This window comes from Ammospiza nelsoni, chromosome Z, assembly GCF_027579445.1.
Source record: "Ammospiza nelsoni isolate bAmmNel1 chromosome Z, bAmmNel1.pri, whole genome shotgun sequence".
Taxonomy (NCBI): Eukaryota; Metazoa; Chordata; class Aves; order Passeriformes; family Passerellidae; genus Ammospiza; species Ammospiza nelsoni.
Window position 1 is genome coordinate 70,687,839 of NC_080669.1, and position 24,680 is coordinate 70,712,518.

The 24,680-nt window shown below is 37.2% G+C and overlaps 1 protein-coding gene across 2 annotated transcripts in view; it reads right to left on the reverse strand.

Annotated features, from left to right (window-relative positions):
• Positions 1-24,680, reverse strand: part of PCSK5 (proprotein convertase subtilisin/kexin type 5) — a 226,290-nt gene that overhangs the window by 89,456 nt on the left and 112,154 nt on the right. For both annotated transcript variants that reach the window (XM_059491816.1, XM_059491817.1), the window contains exons 9-10: positions 15,225-15,325; positions 7,531-7,634 (exon numbers count right to left, since the gene is read on the reverse strand). In XM_059491816.1, the coding sequence (XP_059347799.1) occupies positions 7,531-7,634; positions 15,225-15,325 (205 nt within the window). The remainder of the gene's footprint in view (positions 1-7,530; positions 7,635-15,224; positions 15,326-24,680) is intronic.

The window sequence follows — 24,680 nt, forward strand, 5'->3', positions numbered from 1 at the left end:
CCTTACTTTTCAGAGGGAACAGAAATCAGTGTTGCAGATCCAAAAAGTAAATGAGAAGCACTGATGATGAAGAATTTGAGGCTGGGAAAAGTAATAATGCCTGCCTGGCTTCTCTGAAAGATTCCTTCTCCTACTTTGTACATCCTCATTTCTGGAACTATACTGACAAATTTCTGGCCTTATATGTCTTTCAACTGGAAACAATATTGTCTGTAACTTCAGTTTTGTCAGGAAGAAAAAAAAAATTACAATTTAGGCTGCATAATTCAAGATATTTTCCAGCTCCCTTTCCCAAATCCTAAAGAGGTATTTCAGTTCTTACTCAAGGCAAGCAGAACTCAGTTACCTGGCAATTTGCTTGGGTTTAACATACCTGAATGTTAACCCTAATGCAATTTTAATACTAAGTTAAAGAAAATTTTATTTATAGACAGAAATTGAACTGCTGTATGCAATAAGTAAACAAGAATCACCTGGAAAGATCACAGTGACCATCCAGTGAAAAGACTATAATTTTAGTAATTTTAGAGTTGCTGCTAAAACACGCATGTTTTTATTCCACCTTTCCTCAGCTATCTTAATTTCCAAATCCAACCACACATATTTTCTCTAGCTGCAGCAAGGATTTCTGTACGAAGCACTTATAAAGGTTATGATGTTGATCTGTGACTCATCTGGTAGTTAAATGTGGATGAGATTCTTGAGGACACAGATCCTTCCAATCATACATGTCCTATCAGTGCTGGGGGAGACACTTTCAGCCACTGTTAGACAAGCTATAATTGTAGCTTGTTTACTTCTATCCTTTCCTGGTGCTAAACTAAATACTGCGCTGACTTCAAACAACTTTCAGTCAGGAGCTATGATGCAAAAAGTTCAGATTAATCTAATCAGTTCAGCTAACAGAAGGCTAATGCCTACCTATGTGAGGACAATATCTCTCTCAGACTTTAAATCCACCAATCTGTTAAAGACAATCATGTATACAGAGTTAGATTGCCTTTTCCAAGAATATGTTTGCTGTCAGCCGACTTAGAATCACAGAATCATTTGGGCTGGAAAAAATCCTATGATTGAGTCCAACCACTAACCTGACACTGCCAAGTCAACTGCTAAACCATGTCCCCAGATGCCAGATCTATACATCTTTTAAACACTTCCTGGGATGGCGATTCCACCACTTGCCTGGGAAGTCTGTTCCAATGCTTGACAACCATTTCATAGAAGAAATTTTCCCTAATATCCAATCTAAACCTCCCTGTCACAATTCTTCTGGTTCTTGGCCTCTTACATGTGAGAAAAAACAAGAGCTCCCTCAACAGCTTCTCATCAGACTCAATAGCTCTGTTGCCTTTTTCTGGACATGCTTCTGCCCTCAATGTCTTGTTGTGAGGGCTCCAAAGCTTAACACAGGACTTGCCGTGCAGCCTCACCACTGCCAAGTAAAGGAGAATAGTGGCTGCTCCGGTCCTGCTGGCCACACTATTCCTGATCCAAACCGGGATGTCACTGGCCTTCCTGGCCACCTGGGCAACTACTGGCTCATGTTCCAACTCTGCTAATGTTGATCAGCACCCCAGGTTCTTTTATGTCAGGCAGCTTCCCAGCCACTGTTCTCCTGGCATGAAGTGCTGCACAAGGGTTGTTGTGACCCAAGTGCAGAACCCAGAATGCCACCTTGCTGCATTTCACAAATTGGCCCATTAATCCAGCCTGACCAGATTCCTCTGCAGAGCCTTCCTTCCTCTCCAGCAGATCAGCATTTCCATCCAACTTGGTACCATCTGCAAACTGAATGAGGGTGCACTTGATTTCCTTGTCCAGGTTATTGATAAAGACATTAAACAGAACTGGCCCCAGTACTCAGTCCTGGGGAATACCAGTAGTTGCAGCTGAATTTAACTCAATCCCCACTACTCTCTGGGCTCTCAGTCATTTTTTCATCCAGTGAACTGTGCATCCATCTGAACCATGAGCAGCCAGTTTCTCCAGAAGAATACTGTGGGAAACAGTGTCAAAGGTTGCTCAGTACGTGTCACATGATGGCACTCAAGATGACCTAGCCCATGACCTTCCCTGGCACAGAGGTCAGACTGACAGATCCTTTTTCTAGACCCTTCAACTGGGACCTCTCTGGTTAACCAGGACAGTTGGTAAATGACTGAGTGGTGAGCTCTTGCACCAGCTCCCTCAGTGCCTTTGTGTGGATCCCATACAGAACTGACCACCTATGATTGTATGTATCTAAGTGGTGTGACCATTTCCCCTTGGATTATGGGGGTTTAATTCTTTTTCCCATTCCCACCTTCCAGTTTAGGTACCCAGAGAACAATGAGTCTTATTATAGGAGAGGTATTAAAAGGTAAAAAGGTATTAACTACTTCATTCGTTTCCTCATCTTTTGTTATTGTCTTTCCCCCTGCAACCAATAAAGGATAGAGACTGCCCTTAACCCTCCCTTTGTTTGTAGGAACAATGCATTTATTCATTGTATTCATAGAAATACAATGTATTTGTACAATACAATGTATTTTTAGAAACATTTTCTAATTGCCTTTTACTGCAGGAGCCAAATTGTAGTCTAGTTGGGCTTTGGCCCTTCCAGTTTTCTCAATGCATAAACTCATGACATCCTTGTGCTTCTCTTGAATATTCTGCCTGAGTAGTCTCCCTAAGATGATAAACTCCTTTATTTTCTCCTGAGTTCCAGCCAAAGCTACCTGTTCAGCCAGGCTGGTCATCCTTTAATATTTCAAGGACAAAAATCCACTAGTCTCGCTAGCACAGGTAGCAGGTATTCCTCTCTCCTACACAGACCAATGCAACTTCATGTGTTTGGTGTCTTATTGACAACTAAAGAAAGCTGGCATATTACAATAGCTAAACTCAAAACTTCAGTTTCACTTGCTCCACCCACTGTGTGTATGAGCGTTACGAGTGTATGAGTTGATATTGGCTGACGGTACCATGTGAAAATACCAGGAAGTATCTGTAAGAGTAGAAATCTTTTTATAGATGAACAGCTTTGATTGTTTGACATAACCATTTATGAGTTGTCGGTTTCTCGGCTGTTTAGGTGACCTGGAAAGGCCCAGGGATGGCCTTGAAGAGCTCGCGCTTCAAAGGACGAGAAGAGACTTCAGATCTTTTCTCGGTCTTGGTGTTTATTAATTGTTTATCTAAAAGATTTTCTTTCGGCCCGACAGAGGTCTGCACAGCATGTCAGCCATGAGCACACTCTGAGAACCCCCGGGGCAGTCACCTATCTTTATACTCCAAGTTACGTACACAATATTTATTATTTTTCCCCAATACCTTCTACCCTTATTAACCAGTGCACTTTTAGTAATAACCAATCCCAAAGTGTCAACATCACCACAGAAGATGGAGGCCAAGAAGAAGAAGAAGAAGAACAGGACACGCCCCAATTCCTCCATCTTACTTCTTTAGACCTTCCTGTACAGAAATCCTAAACCCTGTGTCTTACACTCTAATTAACTTATCCCTTCACCATTCACCCAGTGAAATCCTCCCATCCTCATACAGGTGTCGTCTCCTGTGTCGGATCAAAGTCCAGCCACCAGACACTTCTGGCAACATTCCAGGGCTCCTGAGCCCCCCAAGGGCGGTCTCGGCCTCTCTGCACCTCCGTCCTGAGGTGCTGAGATCCCACAATGAGTTATGAGCTCCCTGTTTTCCAAAAGTCTTATGCCAGCTTCTGACAATGTATTAAAAATATAATTTAAAATTTATTTACATTTTAAAGTTATTGAAAACATGCAGTACAGTGTTTATGAATAGTTTATTTGTCTTCTCAGAAATGCACATGTTGTAAAGATATCTTCCTCATTTCTGAATTCCTGCCTGGCTACTGATAAATCTGTCCAGTCTAGGTCCCCTGAATAGAAGCCCATATATACTCACCTCATTCTCACTCCCAGATTAATGCTCTGCGAATGCTCTGCTCACAACTAATATAATCACCAGTTTTATGAAATATTAAGCAATTATATTAAAAGGCTCAAAAACATTAAGTGCCTAATCCTTTTCAGTGGTCACTCTTCAATGAAAGCAGCAGATACTTTAGCTAACCTAAAGGGATGTGACATAACTCTGTTTTTACTCCCTGGAAATTGAGGCAATTTGGTTTCTCTAGGAAAAAGTGTCTCCTCTAGGGCTCAGGAGTGCCCCAAAAATGAAAAAACTAGGTAGAATTTAATTTCATTTTATGTCATTTTTCAGTAGAATTTTATTTCAGCATACTGAAGTGTTATTTTCTGTGCTTCAGAGCCAGGAAGAGTGAAGTACATTCTCCAGAAATTTCCCTGCAAATCAGTAGCACTCGCTATGAATGGTCTATTTCTCCAGACAGAATTTCACAGTATGTGGACCTTCACTTGCAGACAAAGAACTGTTTATATGATTTGATCCTTGCTCTTAAAACTGCAGTGTTTCATTCTCTATCTTTCCACTCAGAGACAAGTCAGCATTAATGCAGTTTCCTTGTTATGAATGCACTTGCATGCTCTGTTGTTGACTAAACAGATGACAGAACAAGGATTTGCATCCAATCTGCCATAGCAGAAACAGATCAACAGTTTTGATATCTTCACAAAAACAGATGCTCTCATGTGTTTTTTCATAAAATCAGCTAATTAACTGCTTTAATTATTAAAAATCCCTCTATTGACAAATTATATGTACAATTGACTAAACAGAGAATAGCCTGAGTATTCAAGTCTTTCTTTTTAGACTACAAAATAACAAGTTCCTGAGAAAAGATGCATGCTGTCTGACAAGAAAACAGCAAAAAAACCCCTACCAAGTAAATATTCTTGCTCATTCCTGAGTTAATTCTATTGACATGAATTTAATGAGCACTGTTTACTTGCCAGAAAATTAAACAAATAACAAGCACTGCTTTAGCAAATCACTAGCTGTCCTAAGTGTTTTTCATGAATTAATCCTTCTTTGTATAAATGTAAGGAGTAAAAAAAGGAGATCTTGAAACCAGTAATGACATCTGTGAGCTCTTTCTGTGTGTTCTGCAATGGCAAAACACTGCCAGGGACTATGGCAAGGGAGAGGGTTGCCATGCAGACCAGCAAAACAGCCCTCTGAAAGTGGGCATGCTGACCCACTTTCAACTACCAGCTCTTGCTGACTCTTTGTTGAGTGAAAGGTTTTTTTCAGGTTTTTGCTGGTTTTCACCCTTTCAGTTCTTATTTTTAAAGCGGCAGACCTGTTTTTCTCTTTATTCTTGTTTTCCTCTTTCTCCAGCAGTATGCACTGAAGATAGGTAGATTGTTTCTTGTGACTGTCTGCTGTAGATAATTTAAAAAAATCTTTCACCCCCTCTTAAGAACATGCTGTGGAAGAACCATGGATCTTGTTATCAACAAGATTATGATACAATTCCTTAAGGAACTCAGTCTGATCAGAGTAGTTCATCTATGAAAAACCATACTTTAATTGTTACTCTTGGCGATAGTGAAGGATAATAGTGTAATATTATACTAAATATTGCCACGTGCAATAAAAAAACCTCTTCCAGTCTTGCCAGCAGTGGTGTGCAAATCCCCTTTTGAATTCAAGTTCGGATGTTGTGATTTAAACTAAATCTTTTGCTTCTCCTTCTTCCAAAACCAACAGGAGTTTAAAAAGAGATGTATTTTTATTGGAACCATGTGTTCAACCTAAGTTGCCAAAATAATTTAGCTAAAACTAATGCTTTTATTTGGGTTAAGGTTGATTCCTGAGCTGTGCAGAGGTCAAGCATTTAGCCCATCTTCCTCTTTTTCAATTTCACCACAGAGTCTACAGCAGAGTTCAGCCAGTTCAAGTTGTTTTTCCTGAATCCAAGTTACCAAGCTGAGCTTATCTATGTTTGTGACTTTCCATGAGTGGAGACAAAACCTTTTTTCATCCCTTTTGCTTACTATATATGTGTTACAGTGCATAGAAAAATGGTTCCAAGGATTCAGAACTAGCAGTGGTAGCACAGTGATTCAACAGTGCAAGTCCTGCTGCCAGTGCTGCTGCTGGTGTGACCTTAGTGTGACCTGTCTTTTGATAATGAGTGACAGCTGCTGTGAAATGACTCACAGGGTGTTTGCCTCTCTTGGGCAACAAGTGGAAAAACATTAAAAATATAGAATTTTGGAAGTAAGATATGAAAAAAATTAGCTCTGCTTTATGTTACTTGAAAAGTAGTATTTAACCCTCATATACCCCCAATAAACTGATGATAGAGTCACCATCTCCTGATAAAACTTTTAAATCCTGGGAGATGTTTTGCAATAACAAATACTGTAATGTTATTGCAATTAAGGAAGTATCTATTTATGTTTTTTGTGTGGCATACAATTGTAAATGTGATAAAACCAGGCTCTTGAACATCAGAACCTTCATATGATTAGGAGGTCCTGATCAAATATCTATTTCTAAACACATTCTCTGTAGTTAGAGACTGATTTAGGTCCAAAAATAAAAAGGGTTTTTTTTTTGGTTTGGTTTCTATGCCATTGCAACAATGGCATAGGTCAGAATTATATATTAAAGATGCTCTACAGTAGCAGTGCTTTGATCCAAAATAGATTAAATACAGGCTTCAGTTTTAAAGTTAAACCAGGGCAAAGATTTGATAACTCTTTTATATTACATTTTATCTCAGGAGATTCAAGCACAAACAGATCAACTCTCATCTTATAAGAGGTATGTCAGTATTGGGTGGAATTCTTATGAAAAGAGAACCAGAAATAAGCCATTCCAGGGTTTTGTTTAGGATGCAATACAAAGTGAAAGCAGAAAGAATGTAGTGAATGGGAATCAGAAGAAAAACTGTGCTGAAATAAAATGTACAGATTCAAGGTTCCATTTTAACCCATCCTAAAAATATATATCCTATTTAAGGGCACAAGTATTTACTTCTGCTTGCATTACAAAAGTGAAAAAATGTTTTAGGATGTAGCTTTTATCAAATTTTAGAGACAGTACAAAATTTTAGAAATCTACGCGACAGGTCACTGAAAAATGATTACATGTCTCAGGAATAGTCATGACAGCTCAAAATTCAATTTTATCCAAAATCTGACAGAATTCTCACATATAAATAATGTAAGATTTATCATATAAAAATGAAATTTGAAAATACTGTTTCATCATTTGAAATTGAAACTGACAATAATTCTGAGTGAGAACATGGCTGGAATCCAGAACTGCTACATCTTCAACTCTATACTACTTTATCAGAATACTAGATATAAAAAGAAAAACACCAAAAATTTGCTTAGTTTTCTGGCAGCAGTGTGTATGATATGGAACTGAAAGGAACTAAGAAGATCGGGCCAATGCATTTCACACTCAACAGTTTTGTGCATTAGTCATTCTAAAAGGTTTTCCTTGTATGAGAGAAGAGAGGCCCCTTCAGATCAAGGCTGAAAGGTCTCCAAACTATGCACAGCATAGTGTCAAACAAAATTATCAAATATTAGTTTGCTTGTGATAGCAAAGAAGAAAGAAAGCTCTCACCCTTATAACCAGCTGCATTGGTTTTCCAGTCATTAGCATTCAGATGTCCTGCACGTGAAGTCCTGACAATAATGTGCTGTACGTCTCTCCAGGTCAGAAATGGACTATGAAATAGGGATAAAACAAAGTCACACATCAGACATTTTACCAGGATGTAAGGATACAAGGTCATGTAAGCTGAAAAGTATCCAAAGCAAAACAACTTTCATTTATCATCTCTACTTTCCTTTGCTTCACTCAAAATACATGTTCCAATTTTACAGAAAAGCTGTATGATATTATTCATACAACTGGGAGGTTTGCCATAAGCAGACTGTAACAATATATGATAATATTCTGTTATATGAAACTTAAGGGAAGATGAATGAGTACATTTCACACAGAGGCAATTTTTACGACCATCAACTACTGTATCCTAATGAGTGCAAAGGAGAAGAAATCAAACTTTTGGCTTGCTGAAAATCTCTACCAAATCTCAGTAACTGCTGCTCAAACTGGAAATTCCTCTAGACTTTCAGTTCCTATTGAAGCTATTCCATGTGTTTCTGTTGCTATTAATTTGTCTACTATCCCAGTCTTGGAATTCACTGAGAGTTTATGAGTATTCTTCAAGAATTCCAAACAGTTGGATGGCTGGTGAGTTGCAAAGCAAGGGCCTCATTACACAAATAAGTATTCCTTTAAGGGATTCCTAATAACCTCTCCACCTGCAAGGTGAAAAAGATGCTGGTTCTATCCTCACTGTGACATTAATACACATTTATCTTCTAGGACTAGGGCAAATCTTCAGAGACTGCAGTTTTCCTGTTTCCTCTATATCTACAACAGGGAGAATTTATTTTCTTAGAAGGCGATCTAAAGGTGCCAACATTCAGCTATCTTTTCTTTCTCCTTCCAATTTTCCAGTTTTTCTATTACCTGCAAGAAGATGAATAGTATTCTCTTTAAAAATGCAGTGTAGTAGAGGGAATAATAAACTGAGCCAGTAAACAATGAAGAGGAAAAAAGCATTGTGGTGCAGAACACCAGGCACTAAGTAGCATTCTCAGAGCATCATTATCTGTCCCTATTGCACACCCTTCCATAATTCCCCTCAGCTGAAAAGAGACCAGAATGAAATTTATAAGACCCAGAATTGGCTGCCTACACTGCCCAGGACTATGCAGTCATTCAAAACCAGGGAAACTTTGGTTCTTAAACCAGATTCTTAACATATTTAGATATTCTGTTGTATTTAATTAGAACAGATGCCTTCTCTCCCTGAGCATTTTTAAAAAAACAGTACTATGCCTATAGGTAGCTCTTTTACTTATGATGCAGTTTCTCACACTAGACTTCTGGAGTAGAATGACAGTAATTGTTTATCCAGTTGGGCCAGTAAAAATTACTGACATAAAGATTAAAAAAATTCATGGCAGAAGTAAGGCACATTAAGGGTTTGTGCTTCTACAATGTCCTGTACAACATCATTTTAATCAATTTGTAGATCTCTTTCACAACATTCAGTTTATATTCATGCCACATGTCCACAATTTCCGCAATGCATCCTGATCTCCTCATGAGGCAGCACTGAAAAGCTTTGCCATAGAATCTGCAGCCACAGAATCACACAATGGTTTGGGCTGGAAGGGACCTTTAAAATGCATTTAGCCCAAGTACCCAGCAATCAGCAGGGACATGTTCAACCAGACCAAGTTGCTCAGAACCCTGTCTGAACTGACTTTGAGTGTTGCCAGGCATGGGACACCTACCACCTCTGTGGCAGTGTGTTTCCATGTTTTACCACTCTTATTGTAAAGGGGAAAAAAAATCCATCTTTTGCATTATCTTTATACTGGTTTTTAGGATAAAATGCAGACAAGCTGTGATAGGGCATGATGTATTCCTTTAGATGAACAGTGGGGTAGGCAGCTATACATCCACCAGCAACGGTGTTCTAGTGTACCTGTGTCAAATCTGCAGTGCACACAGAGATAAAAAATCTTAAGTGCCAAAAACCTAACAAACAATGGCCTTATTTGCAAGCTGATAATGATGAAATTGGGAGGAGAAAACCCCTGAGAGAAAGGCATCTGAATGACATATTTTGTTGTGTCATCTCCAAAGGAACAGTAAAATAAGACTGTCCAAAAGACAATGCTCACTGTCTGCTTAATAACAACATGGAAAGAGCAGCAACAAAACCTTAGGTTAATAGCCACTCTTAGAATCAGCTTGACTGTGAAGATGGAGAAGGCTAACATTGTCTTAGGTTAATAAAGGAAGCTATGGTTAGCATTAGCTATAGTACACAGGCCTTTTGACCTGTCTTCCGCTTTCCAAAAGACTCACTACAGAGACACTGCAATTCAGTCAAACTGCCCCTCTTCCACCTTCGTCATTTTACTCCCACAAGGAACTGACAGGAAGAACAGCTGGGATCCCTGCTCTCAAGGTGAACAGCCAGAAGCATCTCAAGAGTAACTTGAGAGACTAGCCTATAAAAGCTGATGCTGGAAAACACTTGGAGAGCCAAGAAACTACAGGGGATAGAGCTTAAAAGTCTCAACTGAGAAAATGCCAACTGAGATTTCTGAAAAGCTTATACAAATTAAAGGCATTGTGCTGGCACCAGAACAACAGCTATCCACTACTTTTACTTCTAGCTGTTGCTCCAAAGCACAGACACAGAAAAACTCAATGAAGAAGTTAAAAATCATCACAATCAGACATTACTTGTTTTTAACCTTGTTGGAGTTTAAGAAATGTCTAAATTGAATTTTCTTAAAACCTTTTAAATGCAAGTTAAATGGAAACTTTCAGCCTGAATGGCTATTCTTTGGCAAATTTTTATGTAACTGAACACAGGAACAGGAGCTAAAGTACACCCAAATCAACGTCAATATAGTAACTGAAATTCCGCAATTGGCATAGGTAGTTAAACCTCAAGATCTAAAGTGAGCATTTATTAATGGTTATGTTTTTCAAATACTTCAATATTATGAGCAAACTACTCAAAAAATGCAAAAATTCAGAAGGAGATTTTTAACTCACACATTCTAGCATGGCCTTCCACAACAGTCAGTCAATCAATGAAGCAAAGACCTAGCTAAAGCAGTAAATGATAACCTCTCCTCCTGCACTCGAATTCTAGCTATAGAGGACACTTGACAGCACTTCCTCAATTTACCTCAGCTGTCTCATCACTTTTAACCTCTGACTATATTTATGACAAAGCCCTCATAACTTTGATAACACAGAAATATGTTCTCTGTATCCAAAGTTGTACCTTGCTAGATTGGTGCACTGCTTTTCTCCTTTCTGTAAGAAAATCAATCAGTCTGGGAAGTATGCAAATATCTGTTCAGCTGCCAGAAATCCAAAGTAACTCTGACACTGCTGACCCCTTACAATGTGAACTCCATTTTCCTTTTATCTCAGTGATTACACTTGGTGGTACTGTCTTCTAGAAGAATGTGGTACATTATCACTTCTCTGTCTATTATCCAAATTCACTAAAATTTTTTTGTTCTTCCCAGAACTACCTTGTTCTAGCCTTGGTTCATGCAAAAAACAGCAAATGCAGGAATGACATTGATCTTTTGGAGCAAGTCCAGAAGAGGGCCAGGAAAATTATTAGAGGGATGAAGCACCTCTCCTTTGAGGAGAAGATACATTCTTTCAGATAGTGGGTTTAGATTACATCTTGGCTGGCAAGGTGGTAAAGCGCTGGCACAGGGTGCCTAGAGAAGTGGAGGGCACCCCTCTCCTTGGAATTGTTCCAGGGCCAGGCTGGATGGGGCTCTGAGCAACCTGGTCTAGTGAAAAGTGTTTCAGCTGATGGCAGGGGGCTGGAATGAGATGATCCTTAAGGTCCCTTCCAAATGAAATAATTCTAAGATTCCATATCACTCAAGTGAAGAGAATAATGGAGGTAATTGATTAATTCTGTTTTGTTGTGGTTGAAAGATTCAGAAAAGTTATATCTTACAAGACCTGCAACAAAGCAGATTGTGACATCTTAAAACAGACTGAGACTCTCTCCAAGGCTCTACCACTGAGTATACCACATGGTAGAAAGGTAGGAGACTAATACTTCCATTTCAGTTGCTGCTTCTTACTAATGAAACTAGTTTATTGTACACCACATGCTGGAAAATATGCATTGGCTTACAGACAGGAACACACAATTCAGTTGGGGATGTATAATGTATTCTTCTGTCAGCAACATAAGCGTTTTTATTTAAATTTGGCTTCTTCAAGGAACATGGCACAATGGTCTCTGGAACAAATACAGGGCCATTCAGGGCCATTGTCTCTCCTGACTCTGATTTCCTCAAATCCCAAATCCAACCTTTTTATCAATGAGAAAGGTATCTCTGCTACCAACAACAGATGGTACTATGCAATGAAAATATATTCTTTTTAGTAAGAAAATTGCTGTCTCTGTGCACTAAATTGTTTTTACTTATTTTCTCATTTACAATTAGAAGATTTTGACATTATGTAATGATTAAGTGCAACACACAAGCATTTATTCACAGGATCTGATTAAGGTACTAGGAAACATCTACTGCGTACATGTGAAAAGCAATTTACTCCCTAAATATCATAAAAGAAAACTGCAGAACATGAAAATTAAGATATGTCTGTGTGATAGTTGTTGTGTATTTGCAACCATGCACTGCAACCTCAGGGATTCCAAACAAGCAGTCCGAAACTCAGTTACAATTCTCTGATACCTGAGGAAAAATGTGCCACTTTGATACTCAAATACTAGATGAAAATAATAAAAATGTGACCATGTTATGCATAACAACACCCTCAAACAACTTGTTACCAGGATTTCATAAGCAATCCCTGTTGGAAGAAATGGCTAAGTGGAGGGTTCAAATCAGTAGGCAGATAAGAGATCCTGCATCAGCTATTTGCCAATCCTACCATAGGGGCTTGTCAAAGAAAGTGTGAGCAAGACATATGTCTTGCTTTTTCTTTGTTTGGTTGAACATACTTTTGTGTGTGAGCTGAAGCAACCTCTTGGCTGTTCCAACTCACACCCAGGCAATATTAGTGCTCTGCTCAACTCGTGATGGTCTCCCAGGAATAGAACTCACCCACTGGGCAAGTTCTATGACTTCCACAGACTCAAAACCCACCCATGGTATAAAGTGCTGTGTTTTCCAGCACAAAGTGGAATGAAACAATACCTTATTACAAACATAGTCAAGAAGTGTTTAGGACTAAGTGCTCTAATTTTTAAGCAGCTTGCTGTACAAAGAATATAGTTTACCTTGCAAAACCCTTCTCCAACTTGTCTTTTAAAAAATCTCACATAAACACTGCCATTAGCAGAGGCACTAATACAGAATCTAATGAAGAATTTATGAAAATGCAAACTCTGTTTGAAATAAAATAGTTCCAATAGGCAGTTAACTGAGACACAATATCATGTGTCCTTTATATCACATTTTAAAAGTACTGTAGAAAATACTTCAATGTCTTCAAAACTTCCTAATATTTACCTAGGGTCACCTAAACTGAGAGGCATCACTGGTGAAAAATACAACCTGAAATTTCAAATCACATGAATAAGAAATCCAGAAACTGCATGAAATAAATTAAACAGATTCCATACATAAGAACCCAAGACATTAAAACTTAATAGATCACAATATGATCTCCCTATAATACTAAAGGCTGTATTTCATGATCTATAATGTCACAACACCAAAGATGTCTCCAAACTGGTGAAGAAAACCATTCTACAGGAAGCCATAGCATGAGAACTATTTTTCTCCCTAGTTTCTCTCTGCTTTTTAACTACTTTTTTTTTTTCTGTTTTATTTAGTGGCTGTGGTTAGCAGCAGTGGCAGATTTTAAGAGCACATAAGAGAGAAAAGTTAATGAATGAAACTGAAATGAATAAAAACCCATATTTATGGTATTATTATAATTATATTACCCATATTATATGGTATTATATAATTCCTATGATATTGGTATTATTAATATAATTCCTAATACAAAGGCTAAGATCTAGAAACAGAACCTTCCATTTAATGAAATGGAACAGATTCTAAAAGGAGGCAAAGTCAACACATTTTCACTCTGAAACCCTTTTTAGTACCATGCAATGGAGTACTACAAATACAAAAGTGTTTCTAGGATATTTAGTCACTGGCACATTTTGTTTCCATCACCACACATAAAGCTTTACCACAGTTTTGTCTTTATGTCTATTATAGCTACTATTAGTTTTGGAAAAAAATGCTAGTCCATATACACTAATATGGATTTCCCCCTGGTAGAGTCACTGAGAGAAAAGGGTAGGCTTCTCAGTCTGTTTTAAGATGTCACAATCTGCTTTGTTGCAGGTCTTGTAAGATATAACTTTTCTGAATCTTTCAACCACAACAAAACAGAATTAATCAATTACCAATTTCAGTTCATTAAGCGAGAATAGTGAGAAAAACTTACAGCAAGTTGGAATGTACACAGACAGAGTCTTATCTGCATTTGCAGATTGTTTGAAATGAACTTAAGGATTTTAAAACCGGGGTTAAGAGGAGATTTAAAAGTTAAAAACTTCCCACAATAACACTATATTAACTTCCCTAAATACCTTTGTCTCTGATAACTGCGTTAAGAACACACAATTATAATGCTACACGTGCCACACTACTTATGATTATGTCAGGTCTTTATTTACAAAATTCTTATGCTTATAACTCAATGGCAAAAAGTATTCTGTGCCAAATATTGGGTCAAGCCGTCTTCAAAGAAAGCAACATGAAAGATGAAAACATAATTCTAGTGTTACAAACTACACACAATTTGAATCTACTATTGTGTGCAAATTTCTTACTTCCTTCAAAGAAAATGGCTGACCCCACAGGAAACTAGTTTTCTTCAGAATTTAATAGAATCAATCTCCTAGAACTTAAAAAGATTGAATAGGATTTGGGGTGAAGCATTCCATCTTAGACCTGCAGGTTTTATCCAACAGAGTACAAAGTAATGCAAAAGGTTCTAAAATACAGATTTACCTAAAGATCACCCACATTTCTGCTGCTCCATGAAGCACATCGTGGATACATATTAAGCATAAAGAGCCAAATCATGCAACTAAAAAAATGCTTTTAAGACTGGAAATTTTTTGAGCTAAAGGTACAAGGACTATGGAGCTACACTATTAGTGATTTTTAGAGCTGACAAACTTGATCTGTGTTAAAAAACAGACTTGTGTCAGCATGCAGAAATCACAATTTTATTTTACATACTACATTTACTTATATTCAGGTTAACCTACACCTCCCAAACCTCTTTCAGTGTTCAAGAAGAGACATTGCTAAGAAGAGCCTGGTGAATGGAGGAGGTGACCTACAGTACCCTGCAGGGTACAGTAGACCTAGGCAGCTTTCTGACTGAACTGTAAGATATTGAGAGGATGCTATACATAATTTAATGGAAACCACCTGTGCTCAACAGTGTTTCATGTTACTTCAACACTGAGTACTCTGTCAGTATCTGCACAGTGCCAGCCTTCCTTCATGTGAAGTAAGCATGGAGATCTTTCCTCCCCTTAGGAGGTCACAGTGTATTGTCACAAGAAAGTTTCCAAAGCACTGTGTGAAGTCTGCAAAAAGGTGCTGGATGAACAAGAAATATCTTCCTGCATGCTTAATTTTTGTTTCAGAATATATCTCAGATCTTACTTTGCTTCCAGTGCCAGGGCAATGATGCCTGCAGCCATAGGTGCAGAGGCTGAGGTTCCAGTATGGCTATCTGTGCAACGCTGCCTCAGGTCTGTAGTAATCTGGAAGAAATTGAATGTGTGAAATTAGAACACAACTTCAGAAATCAGAGCATGTTTCGTATACTTGAATGAGTCATATATATGTGAAGGGTATTTTCTTCTTTAATTGCAAGCAAAGGAAGATACATGATGTTAGACATTCTGAACTTGAAGTCACTCGTGAATTTAGACAGTATTCTCTATATTGCTCCAATCAAAAAGACACTTTTAAACTAGAAAAACATGCAGAGGGGTTTGAAACTGCACAACTGCAATTCTTTCATTCTATATGGATTTACAGAGGACTTTCCCTCCAAGAATCTCAAAGTGCTTTACAAACATGAAGGAACTAAATCTTATATACAGCCTGCTTATGCACATTTCAGAGACTATATAGAGGTATGGAGGGTTTTATTAGGTTGCCTGAAGTCACAGTGGAATTATGTGACACAAGAGAATTCAGTTTTGCTCATGCTAAAATGTTTAATCTTTCATTTACTCTTTATGCAATAAATCACATGAAATTAAGCAGTAATTAATCAGAAAATCCTGATGTGATCACAAATTTGGCCCAGCCATCACCAGCCAATTAGATGTTTTCAGTTTTAAATTGTTACATCTTATGTATAGATAATTACATGCTGCACATATGTAATTTTGTATGTAATCTAAGTGGATGTACAAACTATAATGTGCAATACCAACTAGACATACAGCCTTCTACTTAGTGTTAGGATGTTTCTATCCAATAATTACTTTAGACAGATGATTTTTGTAAGAATGTAAAAAACACACAAAAATGTGTTTATTCTAAACCTTATTTCTTTCAAGGCAATGTCAATCTAAAGTGATTCTACTCTGTGCTTGTCTTCCTGAAGAAGTAGTTCTTTGCAGGAGCAATGCAGCAGAGGTAGGATGTCACTTCTACCTAGCAGAAGCTCAGGCAAAACCCATGCAGACTGGAGAACAATTGTTTGAAGACAGCAGTCTACAGCAGGGAAACCTCCATGAAGCTGCATGACCTGTGATGTCCAAACTTAATCTCTTAAGAGAATTTCAGTCACTGCCCCTCTGAGGGGCAGAGAAGTTGCTTACATAACATTTTATCTAAGAACATGGAATTATTGTGTTCTAATTCACCAGTATTGTACTTAATTTCTAACACAGATTTGCACAAAGGTGGGAGAAGGAGAGGATCAGATGATCAAAAAAATCACAAAAAAGCACAGAGCACAGCTCTGAAGCCTCAAGATACATGAAATGTGATCTAAAAAAACAGCTGCATCTCATCTGGGTAGAATATAAGCAAATGTGTGCAGGAAGGATAGGTTTCACACTTGATGAAAATTCACACAACATGTAAGCATATGCAAGTTAACACAGAAGATTTTTAACAGAAAAGGAGCTAACAGCACCAAAAGATGCTGAAAACCATTAGGGAGCAAGTGAAACAATATGGAAGCTTCTAAAAATTGAATAAGACACGTGAAAGCATTTATAATGTTGGATCCTTAAACGAATAAACTTACCAGGGGCTGGGTTTCTTGACTATTGAAGTCTAAACAGAACTTTTCCCCCCCTTTTATATAATATTCTTCATTAGTGCACATCTTGTTAAATAATTTCTTCTGTCTGTCATTGGCTAGAAGTTGAAACCCCATAAATAAAATGTTTGTGTAACTTCCATCTCTGTTGCCCCCTCACCTATTGACTGTCTATTCATTTAGATTATGAAAATTATCAGTGTTGGGAAAAGCATGGAAATTGCATAAGTGTTGTGACAATGAACTGTGACAAAGAGAGGAAACTGCAGCAGGAACAGCCCTGACACTGCATTGCCTATATGTGCAAATTCAAGTGGGGATTTTCCAGGTGGAATTAAGAAGTCTGAATACTAGATGATGACATGCACCCAGAGATATATAAGATGCAGATGTCCCATTTGGAAAATACTGGTCAGAGCTGTGGCAAGGACCAGAAGGAAGGCCAGGAAACAGAGAGAGTGAAAAGGGATTAATACATGCTCATGTCTTTCATATCCTGGTACTTTATGCCCTGCATAAAAGTGGCACCGCAAAGAGCATAAACGGCAACAAAGCATCCAGGAGCTCGGGCAGGAAAAAAAAGTGCTGTCACAGGAGTGGACTTCTGTCAATACAATGAAACTCACCTGAATTGTGCTATCCTTGTTTCTCATCCTCTGGAAGACTGTCCTTCCAGATAAATTTCACTGTCCTGTCACTACAGATATCAAGCACAACAAGCCCTGACATCTCTCTAACTTCTTCTAAATGGATACTGTGGTAGCGATTTGAACGCTTGTCTTGCTTACAGCAGACTCTTCAACTGAAAATGTGTTAAGAAAGCTTTGTATGTGTGAACGCCATTTGAACTAATTCAAAGGAAAGTTGCTGACAGGAGCTAAGATGTTTAAGTGTAGATTACCTCCAAGATCCGAGGCATGTTTTTCAGCACTATGGATTGACTGTCAGAGAACTGTTGCATTTACCCCAAGAAAAAAGAGTACATGATCACCACAAGGTGAGAAAATTTCAAGAAAAAAATTATGTCCAAATTCCTGAGCAACATAAGATCATCAATCACAATAAAAAGATGTAGTGTTTGATAGCACCATGAAGCTGCCATTAGAGCATATTAGCAGTCATTCTGATTGTTAGGGTGGGGGGAAGGAGAAATTTTTAAATCTTTCATTGAGTATAACACAGCCGTTGATCTGCAAAAATGCTGATTCAACTTTGCAAGAAAAGTCCATGCAGTATTTCTATGGCCAAGAGTTACAACAACTTCTAAATAAGCTGAATCAATGAGGTTTATTTGAAGACAATGATAAAGTTTCTGGTATTTGTCTAGTTTAATCAACATGAAATTAGCCACAGACACCTTGATGAAAAGCAAAGATAAATTATAAAAATCATTGCAACGCACTGTAATACCTCCCACAGGCATTGGTGCAAAGTTTTCAGAAAAAACAGGCATTTATTAAAGGAAAAAATCTAGACACACTGTAACAGTTTCATAGAAGCAACTTGCTCTGAGCAACTTGCTTTCTGAAGGAGATGTCAATTTTGTACAGTTATTATTAAGGCTGAATCATCAATCTTCCCATAGTTTTACCAACTGGGAAATTAATGAATAAAGTAAAAAATGGGATTTCTCTTAGCAGAGAACAAGCTCACATACCCTCTCTCAAGCCTCTGCATTTCTTTGTATTTCATATTTCATGACATGAGTTTTCCAAAGTGATTGAATAACTTTTACCTTCTGCTACAGTTCTTCAAGACATATTGATTTCTGTGAATGTGTCCCTAGAAATGAAAAGATTTTAACAAAAATCTATTCTATATTCTACACAGCCTATGCATCTGTATGTACCCAGAAGAGAAGATGTCACATTGTGCCCTGTGATTATCGGGTGCATATCTTGATAACCTGAGTGAGTTTCTGAAGGAGAGCAGGCTTTTGTGTTTTAAGAACTGGCAGGAGATAGGATGGGCTTTCTTTTGTTGTTTCAGTTTTAAGTTTTGCTGAGAATAGAAGTTTATCAACAAGAAGAGACAGAACATCAGCAGATGAATTACTATTTATCAAAAGACAACAAAACAGGTGGAACATGAAGTAGACACATTATTTAGAGGAGATAAGTAATTTAATAGGCTTATAAATCATATCTATGGGGAAGTTTCTGATATCAAAATCTTAGTATGTTATGAAATCATTTGAAAAACAAATTCAAAGGAAATTCATTTGTGCAATATGTTTGATAAGAACCATATAGATAACTCTATTACATGGTGCTTAACCTGTCCTAGCCACATGGTCTGGCAGGGGCAACCTATCTTTAAGCATGGTCCTACGGCATTCAAAGTAGCAAAGAAGAGAATAATATGAAAAAATACCTTGGTAACTGCATATGACTAGTGAATACTTCTGTACACACTGAGTATGAGAGGCAACATCTCTAAAGAACTATAATTTTATAGTCTTTACCTACTCTCCATTTGTCTCTGTGAGAGTTTCTATGCCTATAACTGTGCCAGCACTTTGCAGCTGCATTTGAAAACACCTAAAAGTAATTCTAGTCCTTTTCCATAAGAGTCTATGTAAAAGGCATACATCTATTGGCATCTTTGGAATATATGCATGCTTTTAATATATCCAGAGGGTGGAAACTTGGTTCATAAGAGGCTATCACTGCAATAAAACTCAGTACAGTATAAAGTCAAGTACACTTGGTGTACTTTCCTCAACAGCAAGGAACTCTTCCAAGAAGGTGTGTCTACCTGTAACTGTTAGCTTAAAATATTTTAAGCTGTCATTGTATATGACAAGAAAACCCCTCAAGACTAGAAAATCTTCTAAAATTATGTTACATCATATATTTTTAACAAGGAATTATAAAAAGTTTATAGTAATAAAAAGAGAAAAAATAGTGTTTTGTGTAGTTATAAAAGTGTTTGTGATTCTATTACTCCATATTGAAATCGAATCCTTTTTATAACAATTTTTAGTCTACAAAGTGAGTTTGTAATACTTGGTTACTGTTTTTTCATTTACCTTATAATACATTCTGCATATACTTACTGGATAGAAAAACAGAGAGGAAAAGAAAAAAAAGATATTCAGGTAAAGAATTGCAAGGAAAAACAGGAAGGACCTGTGAAACATGACATTATACAACTGTAACTCATTCACTGTTCCTAAGTCTTGGGTAAGTATTTCTGTACCACAACACTGTAGAATCTCACATGATACTGAAATCTGTGCTGTGTTACATGAAAAAAAAAAAAAAAAAAGAAAAAAAGAAAAAAAGAAAAAAAAAAGAAAGAGAAAAAGTTAGTTCATTTGATGTTGGTTGTAAATCCTACGCCAGGTCACTTCTTCCTGGTTTACTGCTATGGTATTTGAATGTAGGAGTCTCACTCCAACAAACAAAATCATCTTATGATCTGATCAAGTATTGTTACTCTTCAAATTTTGGGATAGAGCTCAACCCTGCATTGTTTGTCAACTGCATATAAATTTATAAGCATAATAGAATTTGGATAATTTAAACTTGATAATAATCTTTCTATTCACCTAATATTGTTATTTTTCTCCTTAAAATTGCTGCAAGCTCTCAGTTTCTTGTGGAAAGATATGAAGACAACCTCTGACTCAAAAGGAGCACCAGTTTAAACAAAAGTGTGAGATATAATGCAGGGAAAAGGATGCATGGTACATCAGTGAAAACATAGTTTCTAGACTCTTCTAGCACTTAACAGCAGTTTAAAAAGCTTATTATTTGAAATATTCAGTTCTGTCTTGAGTTCACTTTTCGTTTCAAATAAGACTTCCTTTCAAGGTAAATGATACGTGATAGGACTTTAGGAGGACTGAATTTGAGACAAGAATAGCAATACAATCATTAATGCTCTTAAAACAGACTATAAGCAAGAGAGTCACACAGGTAATAGCAATATTCCTGTCTCCATGCAAAGGTGTGTATGCTTAAAGGACTTCTCAACAATCAGTTTGAAAAGCTGGTGTCAATTTCATGGAATTTCTCACTGGGTTGTAGCATAATAGAGTCACATACTTATCCCTTATGTGGACAACTGGTTTACACACAACACAAACAGAAGCTATTTATCTCCACTATGCTTATCACTTCATCGTTGAAAGTATCTGGAAAGGGAACAGCCTTGCATGGCTTTAAATACCAAGTACCACCAGTAAAACATGGAAGAGTTGTGTGTTTCAAAAGTCAAGTGATAATAAAGTGCAGGAAAAAGAATCTTGGTAGGAATTTTTATAGTCTGATTGTCAAGCATTTGGGATCAGTGACTCTTGCAACTGCAACTGGAAGGTTGGTTTGCACAAGAGTAGTCAAGGATAAATTACATTCGGGTAAACAAATGGTCAACAGACCTGGGTTAATTCTTATGGCTACTCAGACTTTTGCCATTTACTGTGCAAAATGATGCACACTGTAGGACTAAACTAAAACTGGCATACGGAACTGAATTGCTGATCTGAATAGTAAAAACAATTCATCTGTTTAGTAAAAACAAACAGTGCTTATAGAACTCATGGAATTCAATTAAAAATTATTTTTACTTATCTCTGATATTTAATGTGAGATCTCCAAGGGAGACTCCAGTTAAGAAAATTTTTAGAGTAATATTTTAAATTCTTTTCAATAATGTTTATGCAATGTTATGTATTATCTTCCTTAATTTTCTAATTATGGGGTAATTTATGTGCATTCTATATACATATAATTATTATCTCCTTTGTAAGGTATACTTTTCAAAAATCTTATAATAAGAGATTACCCTGCCTGTATTAGCACACTGCAAAGTTCCAGAAGTGGTGGGTACTATACTTCAGTAAACTAAAAAATTATATGCTTGTGTTTCATGAGAAGTCTTTAACAACAAAGGTGAGATCACCTCACCTCCAGGTGTTTTTGATCCTAGTACAAGACGTAAGAGAGTGAAATGTCAGAAATTAGCAATGTTCTCTTACTGAAATAGTAATTCTGTGAAAGCAGAAAGTGTGCATTAATTGAAAAGAATGGATGACAATCAAGAAAATTACATCTATTAAGAAATCAGAGGAATGCACAAAGCTCAAATTGGCAATGTAGGAAAGTACAAATAAGGACTGAGAAATACAGAGATATACTACTTGATATTAAAAACACGAGCAAGGATATAAAGAAACAGCAATTAATTACTTTTGAGGATAAAAGATGCAGAAAGTCAATAAGGAAAGATAAGATTAAATGGTGAACCCTAAAAAATAATACGTGTTTTATTTTCAAATACGTCACAAGCAAAATAATCCCCAAAACAATACTGTTTTAATTGTCCAAAGATAACAGTTTATAGTAAACAGCTATTTCATGGAATGTTTCTTTTTGGAAAAAAAAAAGTCTAATTTTTCAGAGCATAGAAAGATGATAAATCATCGTCCTATTTATCCCTATTTTAAATAACAAGTTAATATTAGAAAGATTAGAAGTGCTAAAGCCTCTTACAAGAGCTGAAAAGGGAACTACTGTGTTTTTTTAGCAAATGTTTGAACACTGCACAAATTCCAGAAGACTGACAGAAAATCTGCATAGTGTCATTATTTTAAAAAGGGTAAGCAGTATTGTCCTACTAATGTCATCTATTTACCACCTTTTTATCTAGTGTAAAACAGCTGATACAGAATTTAAACTAATTACTAATAGATTAATTAGCTAGTAGTATACTCAATGGTGGATAAGATGTTGGAAAAGAAATGTGCCAAAGTACTGTAGTATTTTTTTTCTGGCCATCAATTTGGCTAAAAGTAATATACTCAAGATTTTACAAGACACATCACGCAATACAGAGTGTTTTTTCTTAAAAAGTATTAAAATTTAAGAGATTTAAAATGTACATGATGTATAATACATTCATTTAAACTGGGATAATTATATGGTCCAAAAAAGTAAGCATGAATAAAAATTAGAAGCAGAGAAATTATATACACTCTTATAGCATATAGAAGATAGCATATGGAAGACATGATTGCTGTTTCTAATCATAACCAACGCATGGTACACCGGACAGTGAGACATCACCCAACTTACCCACCCAACATCCTGCCTGGTTCTCACTGCAGCAATCGCAATTAAACTAGGACTAGTACCATTCCACTTCTGATTCCCAGAAGTACTCCAAGGCTCTCCTCTCACCACTGGCCTCCTCCTACCCACCCTCATAAAACTTCCCCCAATCACACTACTCTACATGACCTCCTCCTCACTTAACCCCACACTCTTAACCACCCTAGCCATCCTCTCAGCAGCCCTTGGAGGACGAATGGGCCTCAACCAAACACAAATCTGAAAAATCCTAGCCTTTTCTTCTGTCTCCCACCTAGGTTGAATAGCAATTATCATCATCTACAACCCTAAACTCACCCTCCTCAACTCCTACCTGTACGCCATGATAACCACAACCGTCTTCCTCACCTTAAACACAATCAAAGTGCTGAAACTATCCACCCTAATAACTGCAAGAACCAAAATCCCATCCTTAAATGCACTACTCCTAGCCCTACTCTCCCTTGCAGGCCTCCCCCCTCTGACAGGATTCCTGTGATAAGTCATTCCAAATGACTTATCATTCAAGAGCTAACCAATTGTCTTCTACAATTTGGTTCTTGGCCACAGTATGACCTAAAGATTTTACCAAAGACACGGAAGAAAACACCAGCACCTTCAGATGAGCATAGGAGAAACATGGAAAATGACAAAGTGCTGATGACAGCTGGTCTGAAGGTGAGTACTAAACCAGCCAGTTGTTAACAGTGGGATAAGGAGACCCTAACTACCCTTACATATTTCCTTGAACCACCAGCTTTGGAAAAGAGAAGCAGCAGCTCTGAAAGTGGGCTGGGCATCACACAGTGATAAACACATCACATGACAGTGAAGCTAACAAGTCTCAGTCAGGGTCAGTATATAAACAGAAGAAAACTGACCCGGCACCCATTTTCCAGTGCTTTTGTCACTGAATACTGCTGCTGCCTGCCTGGTGTGTCTAGTTTAGATTTTAGAAGCTTGTAATGTAAAATAGGGTTTATAAGTAAATATGACTTAGACAGGATGATACAAGAAGCTTACCTTCCATTATCAAAAGGGATTAACTGTCTGAACTACATTGGCAGAGAGAAGACAGACAACTGGAGTGGTCTTCATATTAGCAATGAAATCTGTGACACCAAATGCTTAGAAATCAAAGCTAAAGGGGCCCAGAGAGCAAACAAGAGAGATCTTTTAATGGCAATGAATAATTAAAAGCACTTACACTAAATTTCAGGTAATTTTTTGTCACAGAAAACTTTGAGACCAATATTGATTTTGCTTATAAAAATTGTTGTTGACTTGACAGCAACTGCTGGATTCAAAGGACTCAGGGAAGTTCTACAGACTTGGCTAAGTAAGAGGTCAGGTTGGAGGACCACAATCCCATCTGCTCAGCTTGTTAGTCTCACTGAAACATGAAGAAGTTAGTGAACGTCTTTTAAAGGAAAGTGAAGGGAATTTAACCACAGAACTGAGGACTCCTAGTAGATACAGTAATTTTAAAATTTATTATTATTTATCAGGGATAACAAGAAACATGTCAGGAAGGGAGAGAAGACTACAGTGAGGAGCAGCAACTAAATAACAGAAAAATCACTGGAATGAAGAAAGATCTCAGAACAATTTTAAAACAAAAATTAGACCATCTGAAAATAACAAAGAATCCAAGAAGGGATGGCCAGCATCCCAGAATCCTGAAAGACAAGGCAGACAGTATTAAAAGAAAAAACATAGAACCAAATATTTGTAACT